Source organism: Chinchilla lanigera, unplaced genomic scaffold (assembly GCF_000276665.1).
Source record: "Chinchilla lanigera isolate Chin_1 unplaced genomic scaffold, ChiLan1.0 scaffold00010, whole genome shotgun sequence".
Taxonomy (NCBI): domain Eukaryota; kingdom Metazoa; phylum Chordata; class Mammalia; order Rodentia; family Chinchillidae; genus Chinchilla; species Chinchilla lanigera.
Window position 1 is genome coordinate 2,593,157 of NW_004955411.1, and position 24,397 is coordinate 2,617,553.

The 24,397-nt window shown below is 47.3% G+C and overlaps 1 protein-coding gene across 1 annotated transcript; it reads left to right on the forward strand.

The window, feature by feature from the left end:
- The first annotated feature begins 366 nt into the window (after nucleotides 1–366).
- Nucleotides 367–24,397, forward strand: Gclc (glutamate-cysteine ligase, catalytic subunit). Its single transcript, XM_005377605.2, has 15 exons — nucleotides 367–497; nucleotides 1,399–1,581; nucleotides 4,470–4,583; nucleotides 5,720–5,778; nucleotides 5,871–6,001; nucleotides 15,050–15,124; nucleotides 15,775–15,891; nucleotides 16,848–16,986; nucleotides 17,407–17,519; nucleotides 17,916–18,008; nucleotides 18,243–18,347; nucleotides 21,729–21,810; nucleotides 21,887–22,008; nucleotides 22,091–22,211; nucleotides 23,166–24,397. The coding sequence occupies exons 1-15, from the start codon at nucleotides 394–396 to the stop codon at nucleotides 23,381–23,383; spliced, it is 1,776 nt and encodes a 591-aa protein (XP_005377662.1). The 5' UTR covers nucleotides 367–393; the 3' UTR covers nucleotides 23,384–24,397.

Genomic DNA, 24,397 nt, shown 5'->3' on the forward strand with positions numbered 1-24,397 from the left:
TGTCAGAAAAATAGTGCTGCTGCCTGCCCTTTCCTTCCCCTTCCCCTTCCCCTTCCCCTTTGCCTTTACCTTTCTTTTCTTTTTTTGGAAGTGCGATAAAACCACATGCGATGTCAGGATGTCTTCCCTACGGTCATGGTCACGGTGCCTTATGTAAAGGGTACTTTCACGCATTTTCCTGAGTAATCCAGTTCCATACCTTCCCACTGCCATGATTTAAATAAAGCATGCAGTTTCAAGGAAATCAAAAAGCGGGTGTTAGTTGTACTCTGTGCTGTAGTGTAAGCAAATGTGATCATTCATGTTTCTCTGACTTGATTTCTAAAGGTCACTCCGAGCTTGGGTCTGGGAAAATGTTAATTTCTCCCTTACTATTTTCCGTAGGTGGAATACATGTTGGTATCTTTTGATCATGAAAATAAGAAGGTCCAGTTGGTCCTGAATGGAGAAGATGTTCTTGAAACTCTACAAGAAAAGGGAGAGAGGACAAATCCAAAGTAAGCTGCTGATGTCCTGGAAGCCTGACCCCGTGTTTCTAGAACTTGGAGCTGCTGAGACAGCATCTTTGCTCACACTTACAGAGGCAGGATGGCGTAGCATTAGGAGTGTGAGCTCCTGCTCCTAGTTGACTCCAGTTTCAAATACTGGTTCCTCTACTCAGTCACTGAGTAGCTTTAGCCCCCTCTGTACCTTAGTTTTCTCATCTGTAAAGAGTATCAATATCTCCTCTATGGTGTTGGGATTGAATACGTTACTGTGTTTAAAAAACACAGTAAGCTAAACATAATGCCTGTTTTACTATCACTAAATTTTTTTTAAAAAACATAATTAAGATCACACCCCATGATGCTAAATAAAACTCTTGGAAGTAGGCTTTGGCTGGCTGGCATGATTTTTTTCTTTTTTTTTTGAGACAGGGTCTTGCTATGCAATTCAGGCTGGCCTTGAGCTTACTTCGTAGCCCAGGCTGGTCTCGAACTGGTAACAATACCCCTGCCTCAGCCTCCCAAGTGCTGAAATTATAGGCATGCACCACCACGCCCGGCTGGCATAATGTTTTAACAGCATCGGAGAGCCCACACAGGGCCCAGGCACGTGCATTCTGGTCATTTCCACCCACGGCTTTGGGAGACGGCAGACTTGAGTCCCTGAGGGCCACTTGCTCCTGTCCCGCAGCTGGCTCTGGCTCTGTCCCAGCAATGAGTGACTTACAAGTACTTCAGACCCAGTATTTTTTTATTTCTTACATTAGTTGAAGAGCTATGAAAGTTATCAACCTTACAAAGTTCTTAGCTTTGCATACAGCTTCAGATTTTTGAAGTAACATTTCAAACTTCTAAAATTCAAGTAGACTGCAGCAGAAGGCTAAGATTGAAAACAAGCTTGTCCTCCCTGCAGCCATCCTACCCTTTGGAGACCAGAGTACGGGAGTTACATGATCGAAGGGACGCCTGGACAGCCCTACGGAGGGACGATGTCCGAGTTCAACACCGTGGAGGACAACATGCGGAAGCGCCGTGAGGAGGCGACTTCGGTGCTGGAGGAGAACCAGGCCCTGTGCACAATAACTTCATTTCCCAGGTTGGTTCCGTGGTGCGCGTCGTCCCACGCTGGGGCGGTCCCGCCGCCCAGTGCAGAGAGCAGTTTCCGGTGAAGTCAGTCCCAGCCCAGCTGCTCCAGGACACGGACGGAGGGGAGCTGTTCATTCTGGATAATGGGACGCCAGGGAGGAGAGACCACCTCCACCCAGCTCCTCCTGCTGCAGCACCAGCAGCTACTGAGCTGTCAGTGCATGAACCCCCCCAGTCAGCCATGTTCCGGACGCAGGAGGCTTTGGGGACAAGTTAGCTCCGAGCCTTGACCGCTCCTATTGCTGATACGTCTTAGTCGGAGTGTTGGAGCTAGAGGTCATAGAGTGAGCAGGTCGTGGCCCACCTGCTCTCGCTCTACAATGCTTTACAGACCGTTTGTAATCTGTGCGTTGCCCTCCACCTTCCGGTGGTCCTAGCAGTCAAACACCGGCTGTATCCTCAGGCCTTTATTTATTTTTTATTTTGAAACAGGGTCTTGCTAAGTTGCCCAGGCAGGGCTTGAATTTACGGTCTTTCTGCCTCAGCCTCCCAGAGAACTAGGACTGCAGGTCACCACTCGCGTGTATGCGCTGTGTTTTACAGACTATTACATTAGCGGTGCAACAAGCCTCCCTGCCAGCCCCACCCGGTGGGTGGTGTGAGCGCTCACCGGGCCTGGTGGGAGAGGGCTGATGGGTGGCGTGGAAGGAGCACGCGTCCGCCACCTAGTCCCGCCCAGGCGCTGGTGCTCACCCTCGTGGCCTGCTCGTGGTGAGCGGCCCCCAGGGTGCCTCCGAGCACACTTCCACAGTCTGGCAGACGTCGAGCACGGATGCAGCAGACCCGTGACTGGGTAGAACTGCATCCTTCTTTACTTTGGTGGTACGGGGGCTGGAGCCCAGGGCCTTCCTACTGAACTACGTCCTCAGACATTTTTTTCAAAATTTTTGAAACCAAGTCCTTCATTGCCTGTGCTGAGCTAACTTGCACCCTCAGGCTCCCAGGGTGCCCGGCTAGAGCTGTGCAGTATCATGCGTAATAGGAAGGACTTCACATGCCGAAGGTTCTTAGCCGAGGCTGTGTGTGTCAGGGCACAGCAGAGGGCCACCCAGCCCAGGGCGTTGCTGATACATATCAGCTGTGACCAGGGTGAGTCGTTGTTGGGTACTTTGCTGAAAAGAAGACTTACAGTTTGTTATCAAATCTGGTATGATCGAAAGTACCAAAAAATTAATGCAGTGAAGTTGTGTTCTCCATTCACCTGCCAAACAAGGTGTCTCCATGTAGCAGTGCAGCTCGACCCAGTCCTAAACTGACCGTCGGCGCTGGGTGCTGCGGACGGAAGGTGCACTCACCTCGCAGAGTTCAGAAGAGCTCTGGGGTCAGCATCCATGTCCAGAACACAGTGAACTATTCTTATGCTTTTTCCCCTCCTGATAGATGCCTGCAATGTAACAAGTGTCTACAGGTGTACGTTAGTCTCAGAGGCACACTTACATGGGAATTCTGACCTTACGGTCTCCACTGGAGCATCTAATACAGTAGTTAAAACCTCAGAGTTCCTCATCAAATCCCTAAAGAAGCATCTCTTACTCTTGTGTGATTTTTTTTCTATTTTTTGCAAGTCACTCCTCTCCCCCCGCCCCCTGCCAGAAGAAGAAACTCTAGTGAGGTAAGGGTAGACAGGCCCTTTACCCGGCACTTGAAACAGGTAAAGTCCCTGGTGCTTTGGCTGCACCCTGAGCGCCTGCCCTGCTCTCACGGCAACGACCTGCTCCACAGCCCCGGCACCCGCTCTGCTCTGGCAGGCTGCTGGGCCCCGCACCTTCCGCCTGCTCCAGCCTCCCCCGGGCCGGGCCGCTGTGTGTCGGGAGAAGCCTCTCTCCTCCTGCTCACAGTTGCTCATGCCACAGCCCCGACCAGGGCTGCAGAGCAAAACACGACCGGTCCGATGACCCATCTTTTCAGAGCGTCCCACTGCTTTCAGGGTGGCCAGGGAAGCGCAGCTCACCGAGCTGGCCGCCACCTGCCGGACGCACCCGCACTGCGCGTGCCCCACCGGCCCGGGCTAGCCAAGGGCTTCCACGAGGCCCCACCCAGTGCGTCTCACCACGCACCCCGCTGCGGCACGTCTCTCCTCCCTAGGACACCCGCCTGCTCCCCACTCCTGTGAGACTCCCCGAAAGCTTCTCACGTCACCCTAACGTGAGGCACGGGCTGGTCCGGCCCCCGAGCAGAAGTTCTGTACCGTGCGTCTAAACCCTGACAGGCGCCCTTGCTCGCTCTCTCTGACCGCGGAGGTTTTTGTCCCCCTCACAGCGCTCGGCACTGACCTCTCAGTTCTGAACAGGGAGGGCCAGGGACTGCTGTCCAAGGGAAGGAGAATTGAATTAAGCCTTGGATGTGGGGACAAATGAAGAGCTTGTTTACTGTGTGGAATTAGAGCTGCTTGTGGAGCTAACACGTAAGAGGGTTTTGGACTTCAGGAGAACACCAGAGATGTTGCCTAACCGGGGCACATTCCTGGAGGCCCTACTCAGGTTCCAAAGCCTACCAGAGGGCTCGGCAGTGGTGATGAATACTACGATTTTATAACTGGTGAAAGAGGACACTCGGAAGCTTGTCCTGCATCGGCTGTCCCTTGTGTGCTGCCAGGGCCAGAAGAGGCTGAGCACGCGCTCTGCAGAGGGGCAGTGAGTGGGGGCTGACGGTCAGCCAGGGAGCACTCCATGCAGGGTAGCAAAGTGCAGGGCAGGGCTTGGGAAGGGCGCGAGACTCCAAGAGAAAGGGGAGTGAAGTACTGCAAATGAGTGCTTGGGACGGACGGGAATTGCAGCAGGACGAGGTGGGTGACCCCGAGGACTCGTCCCATCTATTAAGTTCTTCAATTTGTTGTAGATTAGGCTGTCCTGGGTTCACACTGCCTGTGTATAAACCCAACCCAGTCGAAGGAGGAGCTTCAAAGTCCCTGTTCTTCCCAGATGAAGCAATAAACAAGCACCCCCGCTTCAGGTGAGTGTGGCCGCCTGCTGCAGTGTCCTCCCACACCTGCTTTCTGAGATGATACTCTGTCCTAGAGGTGCTTTCTGAGCGTTCAGTGCTTCTGGCTCCTCTCCTCAGCGTAGGAGACAGGAGACACACCCATCACATCCTCAAAGCTTGGCTCCCTGACGTTGCTTCTGGCATCCAGGTTTGATCTTTCTACTTCAAGTGGTTTTTAAAGTCATTGGTTTAGCCACCATCCTCCTTCCTGAGCAGACGTGCTTCCCGGTGTGGGGAAGTGCCCTCCTGGTGACTCCTGCCTTTTCCTGTCTCTGAATCCCACCGAGAGCTGTGACTGCTCATCCTGCCCTGTGTACCACGCGGACACCACTGCTGCAGATGATAGTGCTCCCCCCTCTGTTCCATTGGCTTCTCGGCCTGTTTGCAGTTTCATTCTTAACCTCAAACTGCTTCAGCGCCCCAGCAGCCTGACCTTGGCTTTGTGTGGGGAGCGCTTCAAAGAAGAGGTGGCATTTAAGTTGACTGAGTCACAGCAGGAACCACTGGAAGCATAATGAAAACTCTAAATATAATCGTTAATTTTCTAGTAAGATGTTAAAAAACAGAGGAACCGAATTTGATAACATACTGTATTTAACCCAGTAAACCCAAAGTATTACTTCAACGTGTAAGCAACATTTTTAAATACATTTTAAAGAATTTTTACTTTTTTATTCTGTTCCGCAAGTCTGGCACGTGTCGCTGTCAGGGCCGTGTGCATCAGGGCCGTGTCCGTTTCCACGTCAGCAACACAGTGTGCCTGGGGCGTCGGGACTGGGCAGCACACACTGCGGGGGGCGGGGGCGTGGGGACTCCGGGACGCCTGGGAGCGAGTGCTTAGATGTGCAGAATCTTTGGAGATGAAGTGGGCGCGCTTAGGAAAACACCTGCACTTGGGAGGGAGCAGGGAGTCGCGGAGGAGCAGGCAGGGAGCAGCAGAGGGAATGGTGTTCCCCAGCAGGAGAGGGCCTGGGTGCGCATGTCCTTGTAGGAGAGTCCGCAGGAGGTAGGGCTTCGTTCTGCCCACGGGAAGTACGTGTGGCCACATTCCCCCTTGACGATGGCTCCGAGACGCCCAGCTGGTGACGTGTGGTTCTCTGTTCCAGTACCCTGACAAGAAATATCCGGCACAGGAGAGGGGAGAAAGTCGTCATCAACGTACCAAGTGAGTTCACAGTGCAGAGAGGGGCGAGACTGAAACGGCACTGCTGTTTAAGCCTTGACTTTCGCCTTTCCTTTTCTGAATTGCTAACACAGTATTCAAGGACAAGAACACACCGGCTCCCTTCATAGAAACGTTTGAGGATGATGAGGCAGCCAGGGCTGCTAAGCCAGACCACATTTACATGGACGCCATGGGATTCGGGATGGGCAACTGCTGCCTTCAGGTACTGTTTGAAACGCACAGATGGGCAGTGTCCTTATCCACTTCTCTGTAACTTTTTAATAATATATCATGTTTTCTATTCTAAAAATCACATATAATCAGATTGAAATGGTAACTGCTATGACTTTCTCAAAAACAACAAAGGTATATTGTCATTAATTAAAATGCAGAGCTTTCCTTGAGCACTGTCTCCATTTGATTTCTGTCTAGTTGGTACTGCCACCTAGTGGTAGTTGAACAAAACACTTTCTGAAAATGAGCTATAGAGGAAGCATGTCAGTGATTTGCTGATCCAAGGGAAAGATTGGACTTCAAATTTATGTATTAGTGCAAAGTCATCTAGTGGTATAAAACGAATACATATTTAGCAGCCTACGTTTGCCTCTTCCCTGGCTACATTATACCAGTAGTAAAGTAGCGCTCCTCCATTTACTCCCTTAACGCACCGCCTAACGCGCCAGCCTGGATCCATGACCCATGTCCCTGACGGTGACTGCCCTGCCTCCCTCCCGTGAGCAGGCGGGCGAGGCCTCCACACAGGCCCATGGGACGTCAGTCTGTCTGCGTGGTAAAAACGCCTTTCATTTCTTTTGGCTCAGTTTTCTCAGTTTTCAGTTAAAAGAAAGGTTTTAATTAAGGAGCTGTCTAGGTCTGACTTTAAGTAACATTTATTTCATTGCTCTTATTTCTAATGCTTAAGCCCTAATTTGATTAAAGTCATGATATAATAGGAGAAATTGACCAAAATATAAATTTTCAAGTTAAAAATTTCAAATTTTAAAAGACAGAGTGAGAGAGAGAGCAGCTGTTGGTTGTCCAAGGAGACTTTGTTCAGTTGGAATTGCTTCAGCTGACTAGAAACTGCCCCTGGGGCCTGGAGCCCAGGGAGCCTGGCCCTTGTGGGCTCCTCTGGCTTCACCCTGTGGCTCTGGACCCCCAAAAGCCTTGCATTCTCATCTCAGGTAGCTGACCAGGTGGATGTATCTTCTCACACACAGACCCTCTGACCTGTTCTTTTCTTTGTTACTATTTTTTGTTTTGTTTTGTTTGTTCATTTTTAAAGCTGTGTAGAATCCAAATTGAATGCTAGGGTTGTATTTTTCCATGCTAAGTGTTTAAATAACATGGCCAGCCATGACATTTTTTCTGCTTTCTTTCCTTTTTTTTGTATGATTTTTATTGGTACATTTTAGGTACACATAGTGATCACTATTCATCATAGAGAATTTGTACCTGTACATGATATAACTTGGTTATTTTTTTCCCTATTCCTCTGCCCTCCGTTCACCCCTCCCCATTTACAACAGCTTTGTTTACATTTTTCCCCTTTCTCTCTCTGTTTTTTACTTTTCCCTTCTTTCTTTTTCTCCTCCCCCTGCATTTTTCTCCTCCCTATCTGAACATTTTCTTCCTGTTTCACAATACCTATTGTACATTTTGGTCCTTATTTACACTTCAGACTTCTCATACTAGAGAAACAATGTGGTATTTGCCCATGTCCAATTTATTTCACTTAAAAGCATGGTCTCAAGGTGCTTCCATTTACCTAGGAATGTCTCAAGCTTAGTCTTCTTCATGATAGAGTAGTACTCCATTGTATTGAAAAACCCACATCTTTGTCTGTTCACCAGTTGATGGGCATTGGGCTGTTTTCAAGACTGGGCTATTACAAACTGTGCTGCTGTAAATATGGGTGTGTATATACTGCTGGGGTATGATGCGTTTAATTCTTTCTGGAAGATACCAAGGAGGGAACTAACTGGGTCAAATGGAACCTCTAGTCCTAGTTTTTTGAGGAATCTCAACACTGATTTCCACAGTAGTTGTACCAGTCTGCATTCCTACCAACAATGGAGAAAGGTTCCTTTTTCCCCACAGCCCCACCAGCATTTGTCATCCTCTCTGAGTGAGATGGGATCTCAGCATTGTTGTAATTTGCATTCTTGAATGACCAGTGATGATGGACGTTTTCTTATATATTTATTTTCTGTTTCTATTTTTCATTTGAGAAGTATGTAATTATTTCTGATGCCCCTTTTTACTGGGTCTTTAAATTTGGGGCATCTGATTTTCTTGAGTCCCTGTTAGATATTAGACCTTTGAGGAATAGCTGGCAAATATTTTTCCCGCACTGCGGGTTGTCTCTTCACTCTGGTATGGTTTCGCTTGCTCTGCAGAAACTTTTTAATAAGATGAAATCCCAATTGTTGATTCTTTGTGATAGTTCCTGTGCGATCTGGGTTTTGTTCATAAAGTCTTTGCTTATACCAATGTCTTCAAGAGTTCTACCTGTTCTGTCTTCCAATAAACTTAGTGTTTCTGTTTCAATATTTAGGTCTTTGGTCTATTTTGATTTTAGTTCAGTACATGGTGAAAGATATGGGTCTAATTTTAATCTTTGGCATGTGGAGAGCCAATCTTTCTTAATACTATTTATTAAAGAGGCTATCTTTCTTCCAGGGAATGTATTTGGCACCTTTGTCAAAGATAAGAGTTGTTTCTGCATCTTCTAATCTGTTCCACTGATCTTTGGGTCTATTTTGTTTTGTTGCTAGTACCACGCTGGGTTTTTGTTGTTGTTGTTGTTGTTGTTATTGCTGAGGTTTTTTCTTTTGTCTTTTTGAGACAGGGTCTCACTATGCAGTTTAGGCTGGCCTTGAGCTCACTTTGTAGCCCAGGCTGGACTTGAACTCACAACGATCCTGCTGCTCCAGCCTCCCAAGTGCTGGAATTACAGGTGTGTGCCACCATACCCGGCCCACACTGTTTTTATCACCATAGCTCTATAGTATAATTTCAAATCTGGGATTGAGATGCTCCCTGCCTTGCCTTTGTTGCCCAGAATTGCCTTTGCTATACTAGGTGTCTTCTGGTTCTAAGTGAATTTTAGGATTGTTTTCTCTAATTCTGTGATATACGCTGTTGGAATTTTGATCAGAATTGCATTAAATCTGTATAACAATTTTGGAAGTATGACCATTTTCCCTATAATTTTTCTTCCTACCAAAGAACGAGGGATAGCTTTCCATTTGCTGATATCCTCTTTAATCTTCTTCATCAGAGTAGTATAGATTTCAGTGTAGAGGTCTTTTACTTCCCTTGTTAGATTGATTCCTAAGTATTTCTCTCTCTTTTTATGATATTCTGAAAGATATTCTTTCCCTAACTTCTCTTTCAGTGAGTTTGTTATTCATGTACAGGAAGGCTATTGATTTTTGAGTATTGACTTTGTATCCAGCCATACTACTGAATTTGGTTATTTAATCTACAAGTCTTTTGGTGGAGTTGTAGAGGTCATCTATGTAGAGTATCATGTCATCTGCAAATAATAATAATTTAACTTCTTCCTTTCCTGTCCTTATTCCTTTCATTTCTTTCTCTTGTCCAATTGCTCTGGCAGTTAGTTCCCAGAACTGTATTGACTAGGAGAGGTGACAGTGGACATGCTTGTCTTGTTCATGATTTTAGAGTGAAGCTTTCAGGTTTTGACCATTTAGTATGATGTTAACTGTTGGCTTGTCATAGATGGCTTTTACCAAAGTAAGATAAAGACCCTGTATTCCAGTTTTAAGTAGGGTTTTTATCATGAATGAGTGTTGGACTTTGTCAAAAGCTTTCTGCATGTATTGAGGTGATCATGTGATTTTTGTCCTCGGCTCTGTTAATATGGTGTATTACATTTATTGTTTGCGTATGTTGAACCATCCCTGCATCCCTGGAATGAGTCCCACTTGGTCATGGTATATAATGTTTTTGATGATTTGCCGTGTTTCGTTTGCCGGGTTTTTTGGGGTTTAGTTTTTTGGTGTGTGTGGGGGTGGTACCAGGAATCAGACTCAGGACCTTGCACTTGCCAGGCAGGTGCTTGTGCTGCTGAGCTATATCCCAGCCCTGTTTGCCAGTATCTTACTGAAGAGTATTGCATCTATGTTCATTAGGGAGATTGGGTAGTTTTCTTTTTTGGTTGAGTTCTTCTCTGGTTTTGGAATCAGGGTAATACTTGCCTCCAGAAATGATTTTGAAAGTCTTGCTTCTCTTTCAGTTTCCTTAAAGAATTTCAGCATTAGTGGCATTAGATTTTCTCTAAATTTCTTGTAGAATTCAACCGTGAATTTGTCAGGGCCTGGGCTTTCCTTTGTTGGTAAATTCTTTGTAACAGTTTCCATTTCATTGGCTGATATTGGGGTATTTAGGATTTTTATATCTTTGTTTAGTTTTGGCAGCTGGATTGTGTCTAGGAATCTGTTCATTTCTTCTGTGTTTTCCATCCTACCAGAATGTAGGTTCTCAGGGCTGGGGATTTAGCTCAGCGGCAAAGCGCCTGCCTGGCAAGCGCAAGGTCGTGAGTTCGGTTCCCGGTACCGGAGAAAAACCAAAAACCAAAAACCAAAAAAAAAAAAAAGAATGTAGGTTCTCAGTAGATATTGATGATCTTATGAATTTTTTTAGAATCTGTTGTGATTTGCCCCTTTTTATTCTTAATTGCTTAAATTTGTTTTTCCTTTATTCTTTTTTATGAGGTTGGCTAATGGTTTATCAATATTATTAACTCTTTCAAAAAACCAACTTTTTGACTTATTGATTCTTTATATTTTTTTTTAGTCTCAATTGCATTAATTTTTGTTCTTTATAATTTCCTCCCTCATATGAGCTTTGGGTTTGATTCTTTTTTTTCTAGAAGTTTGATGTTCAACCTTAGGTTGTTTATTTGAGGTCATTCTGTTTTCCTGATGTGAGAGTTTATCGCTATAAATTTTCTTCTTAGGTCTGCTTTCATTGCATCCCGTAAGTTTTGGTATGTTGGATCAGCATTATTATTTCATTGTATGTACTGTGTAATTTCATGTTTAATTTCCTCTGTGACCCATTGGTTGTTCGGAAGTGTGTTTAATTTCCACGTGTTTATGTAGTTTTTGTGATTTCATTTGTCATTGATTTCTTGTTTCACTGCACTATGGTCAGATGGTGTGCAAGGAATGATTTGAATTCCTCTACATTTACTTAAACATGTCTTCTGGGCTAACATGTGGTCTGTTTTGGAGAACATCCCATGTGCCACTGAAAACAACATGTATTCTGATGTTTTTGGGCAGAACACTGTAGATATCTACCAAATCCATTTATTCACAGTCTTGGTTTAATTTTAATATTTCTTCACTGAATTTTTTTTTTTTTTTTTTTTTTTTTTTTTGTCTAGTTGCTCTATTTGTGAGAATGGGGTATTAAAGTCCCCTACTACAATTGTGTTAGTGTTTGTTTGGTTATTCATGTCTGTTAATATTTGTTTTATGTAGTTGGGTGTGCCAGAGTTTGGTGCATAAATATTTATGATTGTTATCCCTTCTTCTTGGAGTTTTCCCTGAACAAGTATGTGGTAACCTTATTTGTCTCTTTTGGTTAGTTTTCACTTAAAATTTGCATTGTTTATAAATAGAATAGCTACCCCTGCTTTTTCTGGGTTCTTGTGGCAGGGAGAAGTATTTTCCATCCTTTGACTTTTAATCTATGAATTTCTTTTTGGGTTAAATGTGTTTCTTGAATGTGTCATATTGATGGATCTTGTTTCTTGACCCATTCTACAGTCTGTTTGTTTTGATTGGTGAGTTGAGACCATTTACATTGATGGTTATAACTGATATGTATTGGCTTTTGGTTTTCACGTTGTTTTCCTGTTGTTGGTTCCATGTCTTTTTTCTGTTTGTTTGCCCTGCCTTGCAGCTGCTTTCTGTTGGTGTTCATGTATTTGATTTGCTTATGTTGAACCATCCCTCCATTCCTGGGATAAATCCTACTTCAACATGGTGTATAATCTTATTATTCGGTGCATTCTGTTTGCCAGTTCTCTTTCTTGTCTGGTTCCTTCTTTGGTTTTGGTATCAGGGTAATGCTTGCTTCCAGGAATTGTTTTAGGAGTATTGCTTCCCTTCCAATTTGATAAAAAGAGTTTGAGAAGTAGTGGTTTTAGGTCTTCTCTAAATTTATTGTAGAATTTAGCAGTGAATCCATCAGTGCCTGTATTTTTCTTTGTTGGTAGTTTTTTAATTACATTTTCAATTTCATTGATATTGGTTTATTTAGAATTTGTATGTCGTCTTGATTCAGCTGTGGTTAATGCATATATATCTAGGAATCTGCATTTCTTTTGTGTTTTCCATTTTATTTAGAATACAGATTCTCAAAGGTGGGTATTGATGGTCTTCTGGATTTCTGCAGGATCTGTTATGATTACCATTTTCATTCCTAATATAATTTTGTGTTTCTTCTTTTCTTTCTTTTTTATAAGGTTAGCTAAGGGTTTTTTAAAAGTTTTATTTAATCTTTCAAAGAATTAACTCTTTGATTCATTGATTTTTTTTTTTCTATTTTCTTAGTTTCTATTGGATTAATTTCTGCTGTGATCTTTATAATTTCCACCCTCATAAGAGCTTTGGGTTTGACCTGTTCTTGTTTTCCTAAAAGTTAAAGATTCAACATTAAGTTGTTTATTTGAGCTTGCTGTTTTCCTGGTATGGGTATTCACTGCTGTAAATGTCTTTTTTTTTTTTTTTTTTTGTCTTTTCTTCCAGTACCAGGAATTGAACTCACGACCTTGCGCTTGCCAGGCAAGTGCTTTGCCGCTGAGCTAAATCCCCAGCCCCTGTAAATGTCTCTTGTAGGACTGCTTTCATTGTGTCCCATAAGTTCCAGGATATTGTGTTGACATCATTCATGTGTAAAAACTTTCTAACTTCTTCTGTAATTTCATCTGTGACCCATTGATTTTTTAGGAGGATGTTATTTAATTTCCATGTATCTGTGAAGTTCTGGTGGTTTCTTTAACCATTGATTTCCAGTTTGATTGCATTATGGTATGATAATGTACATGGAGTAATTTCAGTTCTTTGCATTTACTTAAGCACATTTTATGAGCTAGGATGTGATTAATCTGTTTTGGAGAAAATCCCATGTGTAGCTCAGAAGAATGTGTATTCCCATAATGTGGGATGGACATCTTCTGAGTCCATATTGTTTAAAAGTTTGGTTCAGTTCTAATATTTCCCTGGGTTTTTTTGGTTTTTTTTTTAATGTCTAGTTGATCTGATTTGACAGTGGGGTATTGAGACCACCCAGTACAATTGTATTAGTACTTATTTGATTTTTCATGTCCATAGTATTTGGGTATCTATCAATTTGTTTTTGTGTAAATGTTTCTTGTATGCAGCATATTGTTGGATCTTGCTTCTTGATCCATTCTCCCAGGGTGTTTCATTTGATTGGTGAATTGAGACTGTTAACATTAATGGTTATAACTGATATGTATTAACTTATCCTTGTCATGGTATTTTCCTGTTGTTAGCTCCCCTTTTTCCCCCCTTTGTTTAATCATTTGCCTTGCCTGGTGGATTCATTCTTTTGGGGTTCGTAGAGTTGTATTCCTTGTTATCCCTTTCTAGACTATCCTTCAGAACTTTTTTTTTGTCTTTTTTTTTGAGACAGGATCTCGCTATGCAGTTCAGGCTGGCCTTGAGCTCACTTTGTAGCCCAGGCTGGTCTTGAACTCACGGTGATCCTCCTGCCTCAGCCTCCCGAATGCTGGGATTACAGGCGTGTGCCACCACGCCCGGCTTCAGAACATTTTGGAGTGCTTTTTGGTGGTGGTGGATTTCCTCGGGTGTTCCTTGTCATGGAAGTATCTTTATTCTCCAAGTTTGAACAATCATTTTGCTAGTACATCAATCTGATTAGAAGTTGTTTTCTTATAGGGCTTAAAATACTTGACTCCAAGCTCTCCTTGTTTGGAGGGTTTGTTCTGAGACGTCAGCTATGATTCTGATGGTCTTTCCTTTTAGGTGACTTGCTTCTTTTCTCTAACAGCTTTTAATATTCTGTTCTTACATTGACTTTGTGGAATTTTGGCTGTTGTGTGCCTTGTAGATTTGTTTGATCATGGCTAATTGGAGTTCTACAGCCTCACTTAACTCTATGTCATATTTTTCCCCTTGCCAGGGAAGTTTTCTGCCATGACATTTGTGAACAGGTTTTTTTGTCATTTTTGTGATTTTTTTTTTTTTTTTTTTGGACAGGGTTTCACTGTATAGTTCAGGCTGGCCTTGAACTCACTTTGTAGCTCAGGCTGGCCCTAAACTCACAGCAATCCTTCTGCCTCAGCCTCCCAAGTGCTGGGATTACAGGCATGCATCACCATGCCTGGCTTTCTGCTTTTTTTATTGACTTCAATCAATCTTACGTTATTCTTCTTTGCATCATACAACAGCTGCTGGATTTATTTCTCATGGTCCCTTGCTATTTTTAAGAAATCTTTCTTCTCATGATCCTTAATTGAAAGCTTGTCTGCTATGTCTGAAATTCTGTCCTCATTGTCCACATTGGTTTATTCTACTGCGTATACTTTTTTTTAAAATTTTTTAAATTATTATTTTAAAGAGTAAGAGGATAACATAGTAATAGGGGGGCGTTTACCGAATTACAGACAAAGTGGTAGGAAATTATCAATAGTTGTTGTTTTACATATTGTTATCTACAAGATAGTTTCTCAGGAAAACAAATAGACAAATAGTAGTGAGTTACAGACAAAAGTGGTAGGAGATTATCAATAGTTGGCCCCTCTCCAAGATGGCTACCATTTTTGTTTGTTTGAGACAGGGTCTCACTACATAGTTCAGATTGGCCTCAAACTCCTGACATTCCTCCTGCCTCAGCTTCCCCAGAGCTGGTATTACAGGCCTGCACCACCAAATATAGATAAGCCCTCAGCTCACTTGAAGTGAGCAGAAGCTGCAAGCAGAAGAAGGCTGGTGCAAGAGGAAACCCCTCCCTGCCCTCACAGCACCACGTGTGTCTTGTTTCACCTGGGAACATAGTTGTCTGTGCATGTGGAGTGTGACCGAAACGCCACTTTCTAGTCACGTTTGCCCACGGCAGGTAGCTCCTCAGCAGGACCTGTGGGTCGCGTGCAGCCGTGGGATAGCCCTGACCTTGTCATTGGTTTTAAGTGCTCGAGAGTGCTGATGAGTCTTCGTTGGTGCTAATGTCTTGCATTCTTAAACAGGTGACATTCCAAGCCTGCAGCATATCTGAGGCCAGTTACCTTTACGATCAGCTGGCCACTATCTGTCCAATTGTTGTAAGTAGAAATGACATCTTATTTTAAATACATCTTTGAATAAAGTAAGATCACAGGTGCAGAATTTACTATGTGTGTGCTGTTTCAGTTAAGACTTCTTTCAGAAATGAACAATGTAAGGCCGAGTGTGGTGACACATGCCTGTAATCTCAGCACTTGGAAGGCTGAGGCAGGTGGATCACCACAAGTTCAAGGCCAGCCTGGACTACACAGTGAGTTCAAGGCTAGCCTGAGCTACATAGTGAGACCCTGTCTCAAAAAGCAAAAACAAAGAATAAACAAAAAAAAAAAACGGCAAACAAAGAAGAAATGAATAACGTAAATAGCATTCCTGTTGAAAATTAACAAGCTGAACGTCCAAGCCGTGGACCCTTAGCTGCTGCTGGTAGAACAGCGTGTGTTGAACAGAGGTCAGGTGTGTGGCCCTTGTCCCCCTTGCATCATGTCCCCCCACTGTAGAGAAAATGGGCTGAGCAGGTCGGAACCACAGCTTCGCATTTCTAGTTCATTTCACGGTAGAAAGCAGCCCCAGGCACGTGTGCAGCTCTGTACGGGCTGCCTGAACCAATTCTGCACCGGAAAACTGCCCATGCTCTCCTGGCCCGTGTGAGCACCGCTGGCTGCAGGGGCTGACTGGCGTTTGTTTGTAGATGGCGTTGAGCGCTGCGTCTCCTTTCTACCGAGGCTACGTGTCCGACATCGACTGTCGCTGGGGAGTGATCTCTGCATCCGTGGATGACAGAACTCGGGAAGAGAGAGGACTGGAGGTGGGGTGATTCCCTCAATCGAGCGTCTAGGTTAGCGGGGCTGTTGGGGCTGCATGCTGCCTCGATGCCTCCCTCCCCTGCTCCCCTTGAGCTACTCGGTCACATGTGGGCAGAAGCACACAGGATGTCACACATCTTTGCTGTGGGTGACTGTGGGGAAAGTGACATGGTTGGGGTAGGGAGTCGCTTTCATCGTGAAATCTGTGTTTGTTTTAGGGTCTTTCAAAATAGTAGCTCAGGTTTCTGGTTTGGAAGTCCGTGCTGAAGGCTCCGACCCGACGTGAGCGCTCCCTGTGAGACCCTGAGTGTTAGCGGAGCGCCGTGTCGTCGGAGTCGGCCTTCCAGGGAGAGAGGCTTGGACAGGGTGGCTCGGCCCGCTCCTTTGTATGTTCAGCGCCAGCGCAGCGTCCGTCCAGACAGCAGTGCACACTGTAGCCACTGTGGAGAGGTTTTAGGTCAATAGCCTGACCCCTCCCAGGCTTGTGAGACTCTTTCTAGCTGGAACCTGGACATGGATGTTTTTAAAGAGTTGACCACAAGAATTCTTTGGTACCAGGAATTGAACTCAGGACCTTGCACTTGCCAGGCAGGCACTTGTGCCGCTGAGCTGTATTCCTGGCCTGACCACAAGAATTCTGATGCTCTGAGCTAGGGCTGTTCTACTCTGACTGAGCTATATCCCCAACCCCTTTTATTTATTTTTTTCATTTTGAGACAGTCTTACTAAGTTACCTGCACTGGATCAAGCGTGTGATCCTCCTGCCTCAGCTTCCCAGAGTGCTAAGATTACAGGAGCGTGCCACCGTGCCTGGCTTCCCCTCTGGTCCTTGTGTAATTATTGCAGCTTACTGAATGTGCTGTCTAGAATGTGTCCTCAAAATACACTGCTACGTGCTAGGTGGGGCATGAACTTCCAGACACTCATGCGGCACTCATTCACACTTCCTACGTTCCAGCCGCTGAAGAGCAGTAGCTATCGCATCAGTAAGTCCCGGTACGACTCCATAGACAGCTACTTATCGAAGTGCGGTGAGAAGTACAACGACATCGACCTGACCATAGACAGAGGGATCTATGAGCAGCTGGTGCAGAATGGTGAGCGGCCCTTCGGCATGTCTGGGTTTGGCTGGGCACCTTCTGTTCTTGAAAGCACTTTTCACCTGTTCCTGACTCCTGGTCTGGTTTCTGTTTTTAGTGTGAAGTCTCTAACTTTTCTTATGAGGCTGCTTGTTCCTAAAGTTCGAGTTCAAAATACTCGTGAGATGTTCTTGACTTTCAGCAAAAGGGGCTCACTCTGGGGCTCCGTGTCTAGGTCCGCAGCAGTGCCCAGCAGGCACTGTGTGCGTGGTGAGTGAGGCTCTGACTCTCCCCAGCGTCCGCAGGATGAAGCTCTGGGCAAGCTGAGCGCCGCGGCCCCAGTTCTGACGCTCCCAGACGCCCTTGCCCGAGCCTGGGCCTGGGCCTGGCGAGTGGCGTGGTGGGCTGTGCAGGGGCCCATGCGCTCTGTCTTCGCAGGCATCGATCACCTTCTGGCCCAGCACGTGGCTCACCTCTTCATCAGAGACCCCCTGACCCTGTTCCAGGAGAAGATCGACCTGGATGACGCCAACGAGTCTGACCATTTCGAGGTATTGCCTCTCCTTCACGTGAGCGTCTCTGCATGAAGCAGGAGACGATTTTCTGTACTCGGGAGCAGCTGGGGAGAATAGAAGTCTCATGTGACTCTTACTACTTAGTGCGGTAAAGAACCAAGGAAATAAAGCTGGGTTTAAAGTGCCCTTACTTAATTCTTCTACGAGTTGTTTCTCAGCGTTTTTTCTTGTTTGCTGAGTGACGGAAGATTCAAGCCTCTTGCACAGAGGTAACCCAGTCATCTGTTTCAGTGCCGCAGCCTCCACCTGCGCTGGCCGGGCGCTCGGGCAAACCCTACAGCACGGCGGGCTCCTCTGTTCAGCGCTGCGTCATCGTAACAGTGCCCGAGTGTGGGAAGAGTCGCGTTCATCCTCTGCTGTTTTGTATTGTAGAATATTCAGTCCACAAATTGGCAGACCATGAGATTTAAGCCCCCGCCCCCAAACTCCGACATCGGCTGGAGAGTGGAATTCCGCCCCATGGAGGTGAGGCCTGGCCCGGCCTGGGTCGTCCCCACCTCTGGTGCTGGCGTCCAAGGCTCCCGAGTCTGTCACGAGGCAGCAGGAGCCTAGTGTGCTTGCGCTGAACAGGACTGTGGGCAGGAGGCTTCGCCCAAAAGGGGAGCAGCGGTGGCTGGGGGCAAGCCCTCCAGAAGGGCCGGCCAGGGCGGCGCGGCTGCGCAGCTGCTCCCTGACGTTCCGGGGCTTCTGCTCCTGCAGGTGCAGTTGACTGACTTCGAGAACTCCGCCTATGTGGTGTTCGTGGTGCTGCTCACGAGGGTGATCCTCTCGTACAAGCTGGATTTCCTCATCCCTCTCTCCAAGGTAGGCGTGCAGGGCCTCTGCGTGTCCGGTCCGGGGAGTTCACTGCCAGAAGGACAGAGCGCTCCCCGCTTTGCCCTGTGGTTTTGCCTTTTTGGCTTGAGCCTTGTTTCTGGAAGCCTCCATTCAAGACAGTGGCTGGAGGAGGTCCCGCACACTGGTGCCGTCCCCCCAGGAATGTGTCATTTGGACTGATAAAATGAGGGTGGGGAGGGAAACCAAACCAGACTGGAGGTGTTTCTGGGGAGGTGCATGGCCTTATACTGTCATAGAGACGGGTCTCAGGGCACACGTCTGAAATTTTAGCACTCCAGGAGGCTGAGTCAGGAAGATCACAGAGGTTGAGTCCAATCTAGTCAACTCAACAACTGGATGAGACTTTGGCTCAAAATAAAGGGCTTGGGACTTAGTTTTGTGCAGAGGCTCTGGGGTCAATCCCCAGTACTGAAAAGAGAGGGGTGGAGGAGGGAAGAAGCAGCAAACAAGCATTAGTCGGCGAAGACCAAGGAGCCCCTTTCAGGGGAAGTGTCCTTTCTGGGAGGGCGTTGGCTGAGGAGGGTCAGGGCCCTCAGCAGGAGGAGGCTCACCAGGCAGCTCTGTCACAGCGGGCAGCAGAGGAAGCTTAAACCCGGTCCTCCCGACCTCACCTGGGACACCGTGCTCGCTGGTCACTCAACCATGACTTGCCAGCTGCAGCTGGCCCCTGCGTCACCTGAGGTCCGTCTCTGTCAGCTTGTCCCTTCCTGCCGTGACCCAGGCCAGAGGTATCCTGTGGGATCGAGGGGCCAGCGTGGCCTTGTTAGGGGACGTGCTGGGGACACCATCCCTCCCAGGACATCCGTACAGGGTTAGGCCAAGCCCCCAGGGTGGCACAGTGCCTGCCTGGCAAGCGTGAGATTGTGAGTTTGATTCCCGATACCAAAAAAAAAAAAAAGGAACAGATACCTGAAAGCCAGCGGGAAACTTTGAGTGACCCACAGCCGGGCCCACGGAGGACACTGGCCCCAGTGGACAGTGCAGTCGAGAACCAAGAGTTCTAAGCAAACCCCAGTGGGAGCACAGTCCCTAGGGAGGGTGGCTTCCACAGATAAGCACTGCAGACCAAGGTGCGTGGGAAGCATGAGGGCTCTAGAAACAAGTGCTTTTCATTTATTTTATTTTTGGTATTTTGAGACAGGGTCTCACTGTGTAATCAGGTTGGCCTTGAGCTTGCTATGTACCCCAGGCTGGCCTCAAACGCAGCAGCAATCCTCCTGCCTCAGCCTCCAGAATGCTGGGATTACAAGTGTATACCACCACATACGTCAGAAACAAATACTTTTAAAACTCAGTATACACATCAGAAAATACCTGTTACTGAGGAACCTGCAGAGTGACTTAGGAAACCAAGTTCATGTTCATTCCTGCAAAGTGGCAGAGAAATCAAAATTATGGGAAATGGCATTGGAAAGTTCAGTGTCTGGCTAATAATTTAGAAGTCTACTGGGCCAGGGATATAGCTCAGTGGCACAGTGCCTGCCTAGCAAGTGTGAGGTCGTGAGTTCAGTTTCTAGTACCAAAAAAAAAAAACTACATAGCAGAGATGCAAGACACCATAATAAAAGAAATAATGGACAAATCTTAAGAGATGGAAAGAAATCGCAAATCCTGCGCAGTAAAAAGGTGACTGTAGAATTCTTTTCCCGGCCAGATTCTTTAGATTCCAAGTGATTCTTGCAAAACTCTGTTCAGCCTGCTGCACCTGTCAGCTGGGTAGCCTGTAAACAAGTTGTTCTCCTTGGTTCTGGGGATTGGGAAATCAAGATGAAGACCCAGGAAGTCTAGGGTCTGGTGAGGGTTCGCTGTTCCAAGTGGCTCCCTCTCGCTGCCCTGAAACCTGGCAGGGAGCTCCACCCGCAGGCTCCTCAGCCGGTGCCCTCGCCAGGACAGAGCCCTCCGCAGACGCTGCCTGCCGGGCAGTCAGAAGTGAACGGTAGATACGTTTTACTGCCTGACAGAGAGTGATAATTTCAAAACTGCTGGTTTAAAAGTAAAGAAAATTATGAGTAGAGAAATAGATTTTTTTTTTTTTTGGTCTTTTTGAGGCAGTGTCTTGCTATCAGTTCAGGCTGGCCTTGAGCTCACTTGTACCCAGGCTGGTCTCGAACTCCCAATGATCCTCCTGCCTCAGCCCCCTGAGTGCTGGGATTACAGGCGTGTGCCACCACGCCTGGCCGAAATAGAATTTTTTAGTGTAAAACTGAATTTGCTTCTAAACCATTGACCAGAAGAACAAAGAGAGTGAGAAAACTCCAAGGCAACAGAAGTGGGCTGAGGCCTGCAAGGGCTAAAAGTATAAACCCACACAACGTGAGGAGGGGGGGAGGACACAAAATGGAAACATGTGAGTGAGCTGTTCCTAAAGCTAAGCCGCGGAGGCCAAGCGGCCTGTTGCAGCTTGCGCTGGTGCTATGAGGGCGCCTGACAAGGACCACGCCCGCCCTAAGCAGCTACAGCGAGACCTCTGGGGAGAGAGGGGCAGGGGGCAGGGGAAGCTGTTCAGGGCGTCCAGAGAGCAATCGGTCCTCTCGCAGGTGGTGCTAGTGCCCGGTGCTTCTGTACCAGACCCAGAGCTGCACGTGGCCGAGAGGGGAGACGTGGCCGGGCGTGGAGGCTGCGCTCCTCGGTCCCGTGTGCAGCGCACGGGCTTTCTGACCTGGGTGGGTTACTCCTCCTGCGCACCTCAGTCCCTCCCGGAGCGGAGTCAGGGGGAGAGAGCAGCCCTCTGCAGAGGGGGAAGGCAGCCGGCGGGAGCGGGTGGCTCGCAGAAGGCTGTGTGTCCCCGTCACATTCCCCCCGACAGCACGGCTGGGGGCTGTGCGCGTCAGCCGAGGGCACGTTCACCTCTCAGAGGAGGACGTGTGGGATGCGTTCCCAGCAAACGGCGGCAGACTGATACTCAAGAGAAACTACTGGAAACTTAAAATACTTAAATATGTTTTAAATCGAGTCAGAAGTAGAATGGCTGGTTGTGTAGGGAAGGGAATGGCAGCGAGAGGCTGACAGAACTGGTCTCTGAGAAGAAAGTCCTAGCTTTTCATTGTAAGAAGATTGAAATAAACCGAGGCAGTGCAAAACACCTTTTGTTTTGGTTTGTTGGTTGGCTGGTGTTTTGAGACAGGGTTTCACTGTGAAGGGAGACCTCCCACCCAGTACTCTTCTCTAAGGTACGTGTCTCCTGGCCCCGCGCTGTTACACACACACGCACGCACGTGCCAGGCCGTGCTCGGGCACAGGCGTCCCCTGGAGGGACGGGGCGGGAAGTCGGACGTGCCTGGCGGAGGGCGCCGCCCCTCAGCTTTCTGGCCGGCCGTCTCTCCGCAGCTGTGGTTCTCTCTCCCTCAGGTTGATGAAAACATGAAGGTGGCGCAGAAGCGAGATGCGGTCCTGCAGGGAATGTTTTATTTCAGGAAAGACATTTGCAAAGGTATCGCTTTCTCTGGGGTTTCCAGGGTCCGCCTTTGCTGCCACCAGCTGCTGCAGCTCGTGTGCCCTCCCCACAGGTGGCAGTGCAGTGGTGGACGGGTGTGGCAAGGTGCCCGGCGGCGGCGGCGGCTGTGGCGGTTCAGAGCCGGCCTTGGAGGAGTACACGCTCATGAGCATAGACACCATCATCAACGGGAAGGTAGGCCCTCCCCGCAGCTCCCTAGCTCCCCTGCGGCCTCGTGAGCACACCGCCTCTCGCCCTGTCCGCTTGTGTCTTGTAGGAGGGTGTTTTTCCTGGACTCATCCCCATCCTGAACTCCTACCTGGAAAACATGGAGGTGGATGTGGACACCAGATGCAGTATTATGAACTACCTGAAGCTAATTAAGAAGAGGGCGTCTGGTACGGTGGCCTCTTTCCTTTCTTTTTCTTCACGTTCTCCTGTACGCAGAAGCACGGGCCCTTAAAAGCCTCGGTTCCTTCGAGCACCCTCTACGCCTGCTTTTGTCCGTGCCCATTTCCCCCACTCTGACACCTGTGATTTGGAGAGGCCTCGCGACTTCCGAGGGTGGCGGTGTGAGTTAGCCGAGCGTTCCCTTCTTACTGACTCAGAGCGACGCACCGTCGGGCGCGGCACTGAGGCGACGCGGGCGGGATCTGGCGGCCTGCCTGCGCTGCGCGGCCTGCGTGTCCTGCTGGGCTGTCGGACAGGGCGCTGCTCGGACGAGGAGCCGGTGTGCAGCTGGTGCGGCCGGCCCTGCAGCCTGTGCAGCTGGGTGTCGGTCCCGTTTACAGTGCTTGCCACAGTGCCAGGCCCTGGGGGCGCCAGCAGCTAATGAAAGGGGCAGTCATGATGGTAGTGACGCCTGCAGTTTCACTCGTGCTGTCACAGAGGGTCAGCTGTGGAGCCCAGGTCGCTTCTCCGCTGCTCCGCCTGCCCGTTTCCCTCTTGACTGGCTTCTCACTGCAGCCTAGTCTCTGCCTTCTGTACCGCTGTGAGCAGTGACGGGTCGTTGTGGGGTCCCCGGGTGCTGAAAGCATCGTCTTAGTCCTCTGGCCACGTGGGAGGGCACATGTCCTGGTGCAGTCACTGGCTCCTGTCCCTAAAGGTGGCTTTGCCCCCCAGGAGGTAACATTTCACCACCGTAGGAATAGATAGTGTTGTGTACTTGCTTTCGCACAGGAGGTTCTTGACATGCTCGGAGAGGTAGGCTGTTCCAGGCCCCTGCCGTGTGGCTACACGGACAGATCAGGTTGCTTTCTTTATAGACGGGTGTTTAGGTTGGCCACTAAGCACCAATTCAGTTTTTAAAAACGTGTGTTATTATATGGTCTTAAACAATGTTTGTTTTTTAGGAGAACTAATGACAGTTGCGAGGTGGATGAGAGAATTTATTGCAAACCACCCTGACTACAAGCAAGACAGTGTAATAACTGATGAAATGAACTACAGCCTTATTCTGAAGTGTAACCAAATTGCAAATGAATTATGTGAATGCCCAGAATTACTAGGATCAGGATCAGCATTTAGGAGAGTAAGGTACAGTGGAAGTAAAACCGACTCTTCCAGCTAGACGTGCCGCAGGGAGGTTCTGCAGAAGGATGTACGACCAATCAGTGAAGAGCGTCTGCAGGACTGACCAGCCTGTGCCGAAGGTGTGGAGACCAAACGCTAGCCTGCAGTGTTGCCCAGGCCAGGAGGCTAGAGTGAGCTACAGGCTTCCTTCAGTAGGTGATCTAGAGTTTATACAGTGTACATGTATATAGTAAAGTATTTTTATGATTAACAATGTATTTTAATATAATATCTCAAGTCATCGTGAGCTGGCTTATACATTTTTTAATTCTTAACTCTGGAACAACTACTGTCTAAGCAGTTTTGTAAATGTAATGTACTAGTAATTGTACAATACCGGCATTCCAGAGTTTAAAATGTTTACTGTAAATGTTTGTTCCTTTAAAGACTACCTGGGACCTGATTCACTGGAATTTATCACTTTACTTTAAAAATGTGTCTTGTTAACTTTCTTTGAGTCTTCGTTGTGGACATTGAACCACTGGAATCCATGACAGCTCTTCTTCGAGGGCAGTCTTGGATCCCCAGCACCTTGTCTCTGATGCTTCTTTTGCAATTAAGAGTAGCTGGCCGCTTGGTCACCTTGCCCCAACGTTCATCATTAAATGAAACCCACCCTCTAATAGCTCTGATTCAAATAAATTTGCTGATTCAGTCATTAAACTTAAAGGTAACTCTCTAGGAGGAAAGGAAGCTGTTACCCAGAGTTGTGTGTGAAGATGACTGGGTGTCTGTCTTGCTTCCTCCAAGAAAAGGGAGGAGTTAACCCTTCGTCCTACACATGCCGAGAGTGCTGTCAAAACATCATGAACCCTTCTGTTCGGCCTGTTACTCTGATTGCTACTGTGTATTAAATTCTCAAATCCAATGCATTTGCTGAGGTTTTATTTGTTACTCATCCTGTAGTTTCTAAAAGCCTTCACTCCAGACTTTACCTGGGGACTGTTTTACATACTGCCCTACCTTCTCTTCAAAACTCGTAAATAAATCATGAGATGCTGAGTTGTGTGAA

Coding starts and splice junctions, on each gene's coding strand:
- Gclc (XM_005377605.2), top strand. CDS start 394: ATGTTGGTATCTTTTGATCATGAAAATAAGAAGGTCCAGTTGGTCCTG. Junction 4,584..5,719: donor AACAAGCACCCCCGCTTCAG/GTGAGTGTGGCC, acceptor TCTCTGTTCCAG/TACCCTGACAAGAAATATCC. Junction 6,002..15,049: donor TGGGCAACTGCTGCCTTCAG/GTACTGTTTGAA, acceptor ATTCTTAAACAG/GTGACATTCCAAGCCTGCAG.